The sequence below is a fragment of the Meleagris gallopavo genome, chromosome 3 (genome assembly GCF_000146605.3).
Source record: "Meleagris gallopavo isolate NT-WF06-2002-E0010 breed Aviagen turkey brand Nicholas breeding stock chromosome 3, Turkey_5.1, whole genome shotgun sequence".
NCBI classification, from domain to species: domain Eukaryota; kingdom Metazoa; phylum Chordata; class Aves; order Galliformes; family Phasianidae; genus Meleagris; species Meleagris gallopavo.
The window spans coordinates 92,954,558-92,958,368 of record NC_015013.2 but is presented as its reverse complement, the minus strand read 5'-3'; the positions used below and the strand labels follow the sequence as shown (position 1 = coordinate 92,958,368).

Below are 3,811 nucleotides of genomic sequence, written 5' to 3'. Positions count from 1 at the left end.
TGGTTTAGGGTTGTGGGGAGCATGACAGAGAGGAGGTAGAAGGGCTGCGGAGGTTTGAGCAGGGGCAGTATGGAGAATTTGGTCAGGTGGGGTGGCCAAAGGAGGTCAGTGGGGGCTGCAGGCTCACCTGGAAGAGCACAGAGCAGAAGGCAGCAGGAGAGTGGTGTGAGGGAGCGAGGCACAGGGCCGGCTTTTATGCTGCTGTGTGAGTGCCTGAGGGCTTGGAGAGAGCCTCTGCGCATGGCAGCATTGTATGCAGTGAGCAGCTCTTGCGTTCCAGAACCATGCCAGTCATGAGGTGGGGGTGTGTCATTGTCTTCCCACAGCTCTCCCTTTTCATTTCCTTGTGTTGTGGATTTGATCCTTTGACCTTGTCGGCAATTTTTAAGGGAAAATGAGTATTTTGTGGGATTTATATGGAAGGTGTGTCTCATGATGGTGGTTGGAAGATGCATCTAAGGCATGGGAGAGTTGTTGTCTCAGGAGTGCGGTCACTGGGTAGCATTGATGTTGGGTGGTTTGTGTCTGCACTGAGTGGTGAGGATCCCATTTCACAGCATCTTGTCAGTCTGCTGTGGGCTTCCCAAGCGTGTCTGGCATGAGACCCTATTACTTGTGTTGCTTTTGCTCCCTGCTTGCTTTCATCCCATTTCCCTTTCCATGTGCTTTGCCCTTCTCTTTCCCATTGGGTGTGCTGCCTTGACAGCTGATTGGTTCCCTTTTTGCTATCAAGGTTTTATTTGCGAACTGTTTTCCTGGGTGTTCTGTGCTCTAGTTTCAGCTTAGGGCTCTGTGTGGGGATTGTAGCTTATTTAGGCAGAGGAGGGCTGTTTGTGAGGGCAGGACACAGTCCTCTCAGGCCTCGTTGAGAGGTAGCAAACCCTGAGCAGAACGGGAGGATGTTGGAGTGGAAGGCTGAAGCAGACGCTATGAGATCATTGTTGAGTTGAATGTCAGTTGACCTCAATGAAAATTGAGTTTCTCAAAGGCATGGCCTTTGATGGTTTCCATGAGGATTTGAAGATTCCATAGGGAAACTGGAAGCATCCATGCTACATGGGGATGCAGCCATGAGCTGCTCCAGGCCACGTGGTCAAGGACATGGCTGAAGGATGCAGGATGTAGAATCGTAGAAGCATAGAATCCAAGGGTTGGAAAGGACCTACAAGATCATCTAGTCCAACTGTCCTCCCACCACCATTGCTACCACGAGCCACTAAACCATATCTCATGCCGCCATTCAGCTGAGGTGAGTGCTTTGTGTCTTGCTGCTGAGGTGAACAGTGCTTGTTGCCAAAGGAGATGAAGAGAAGTAGGGTGGACGTGCCCAAAGGCTGTGAGATGGGCCTGGTTCTATGCATGAACGATGAGGGAGCCATGAGATGTCCTTGCAAGGGTGACATCATTTGTTTTAGAAAGGTCACAGTGCCTGGGAGGGGCTTCTGATGTGCGGGACAGAGCTCGTAGCCCTGCTGTCTTGAAGGAGATGGAAGAAGGAAGAGTGGCAAAGGAGATATTTGTTTAAGTGACCTGTGCTGCTGGGCAAGTGAAGAGCAAATCCGGGAATGTGTTTTTGCAGATGCAAGAGGAAGAAGAACATGATGGGGAGTGCTCAATGTGGATAACTGTCACGGGATTGACTGAGACTGGCTAAGAAGTGGTGGGAATAGAAAGCACGAAAGGGCAAACTACCTGTGTTTTTCTACACTGAAGTGACCAGCTTTGCGCATAAGAGGGTGCAGTGAGTTTGCCTTTACAAAAGGCCTTGATGTTTCCTCCCAGGGTGTGCTCATAGGCAAACTCTCAGTGATCTTTACAGGTTAACGGATGCTGAGGTGGTCTATAAAGTGGCTGAAGGCAGGGGTCTGGTGGTCTGAGGTGAGTGACACAGAGTCCTGATGTGGTGAGTTCGTAGTAGTTTCGTCCAAGCCTGGGGAGTGAGGCCAGTGCTGTTGAGTATCTTCATAAAAAGCCTGGGTGATGAGACTGGACCTGACTGTGGACAGCCTGCTATTCCTGAGTGGGCTTGGGCAGTGCAGTGGTACTATCTGACTTTGTTTGTACAAGTGTAGATAATATGTGATGAGAAGAATGCCATCTGCAAGCCAGCGATGCTCTTGTAAGAGACATGGCACCGAGAGGAGGTCGTGGGGCCCATTTGGACCCAACACGTTCCTTTCTAGAGCCATGTCTTTGTATTGGTTGAAGTGGAAAGAGCATTAATCAAAGGAATGGAGAGGAGAAATCTGAAGATGACATGCATGAGTTCTTTATTGAGAGAAACACATGAAAAGGAAGGATCCACTTGGTGATCGCCAAGTGGAAAGAGCACAATTTGAAGTGCAAAGGCAGAAGAAAGTTACTGCACACATGTTCCCAGGCAGCATGGTCTGAAGTTGTTCCATCCTTCTCTGTTTCATTCCATGAAAAGAGGAGTCATGGCTGGTGAGCCCTTGGGCCATGGGTGGCACAGAGGTGCCTCCTGAGTGCGTGAGGCGCCTTGCAGGGTGCAGGTGTTTGGTGTGAGGGTGTGGGCGCCGGCCCTTAGCAGGGGTAGCGGGCTCTGCCGCCGTTGAAGCAGCCCAGGCCTCCGAAGCCGAAGCCGCCGGAGGAGATGGCCACTCCCTGGGCGTTGAGGGCGCTGCCCACGGCAGCTGATGAGGAGGATCCGACGGCGGTGTTCTGGGGGAAGGAGCTGAGGATGGGTCCCGGCAGGGTGACCACCACGGTGGAGGGCTGGATGACGACTTGGGAGTCCTGGCACTGCCTGACACAGGGCTCGTTGCAGCTGTTAGCCAGCGGGGTGGGTCCCCCACTGCAGGGGCGGCAGAGGTCGTAGCAGGACATGGCTGTGGGGTGGAGGGTACCTGAAAGAAAGGGTGTTGGGTGAGTGGAGGGAGTTGATGGTATGGGAAGCAATGCTGTTCCGTTCCCAAGCGGCAGGGAGGTATGGTTTGGTGTTGTGGGGAGCATGACAGAAGAGGTGGAAAGGCTGCAGACTTTGTGGTCAGAGGGGAAGGGCGAGCAAAGCCAGGTGGGGTGGCCAAAGGAGGGCAGCGGGGGGTGCAGCTCACCTGGAAGAGCACAGAGCAGAAGACGACAGGAGAGTGGTGTGAGGGAGCAAGGCACAGGGCTGGCTTTTATGCTGCTGTGTGAGTGCCTGAGGGCTTGGAGAGAGCCTCTGCGCATGGCAGCACTGTGCAGAATGCTGCTGTTGCATGCCCAACCCAGAGAAGTCATGAGGTGGGGTGTCATTGTCTTCCCACAACACTTCCTTTTCATTTCCTTGTGTTGTGGATTTGATCCTTTGACCCTGTCGGCATCTTTGGGTGTGACTGGAGTGTTGAGGAAGGCGCATCTCATGGCAGGTGTTGGTAGGCTTGTCCAAAGCTTTGCAGGAGTGATGTGGTCTCCTCAGTGATGCCATCGTGTGCTACTCATGCAGTCGTGTTTGTGGCCACTTTGTGAGGTGCCGACCCCATTCCAGGCATCCTTAGAGGGCTGTTCTGTGATTCCCAGGTGCGTTTGGCTTGAGACGCTGCTAGTTGCACTGCGCTGCGCTCCCTGCCTGCCTTCGACTTAATTTGCTTTCCTTGAGCTTAGTCGTTGTCTTGTGCATTGGGTGTGTTGTGTCAACATGTTGGTTCCCCTTTTGCTTTGAAAACTGTGTTCTGGAGAAAGGAGGGGTCCTTTCCTGGACCTTTGTGTGTTAATGGGTGATGCAGCCATGAGCCACTTCATGACATCTTCTGGAGAAGACGGAAGAAAGTAGAAAGAGGGGCTGTTCAACTGGATGTGCCTAGGTGTGTGA

General features: G+C 52.6%; 1 protein-coding gene across 1 annotated transcript; it reads right to left on the bottom strand.

Annotated features, from left to right (window-relative positions):
• Positions 1-17: 17 nt before the first annotated feature.
• LOC100543359 lies at positions 18-3,801 on the bottom strand. Its single transcript, XM_031552939.1, has one exon. It carries the CDS (start codon positions 3,361-3,363, stop codon positions 2,545-2,547), a length of 819 nt encoding a protein of 272 aa, XP_031408799.1. The 5' UTR covers positions 3,364-3,801; the 3' UTR covers positions 18-2,544.
• Positions 3,802-3,811: the final 10 nt, after the last annotated feature.

Coding starts and splice junctions, on each gene's coding strand:
- LOC100543359 (XM_031552939.1), bottom strand. CDS start 3,363: ATGAGATGCGCCTTCCTCAACACTCCAGTCACACCCAAAGATGCCGAC.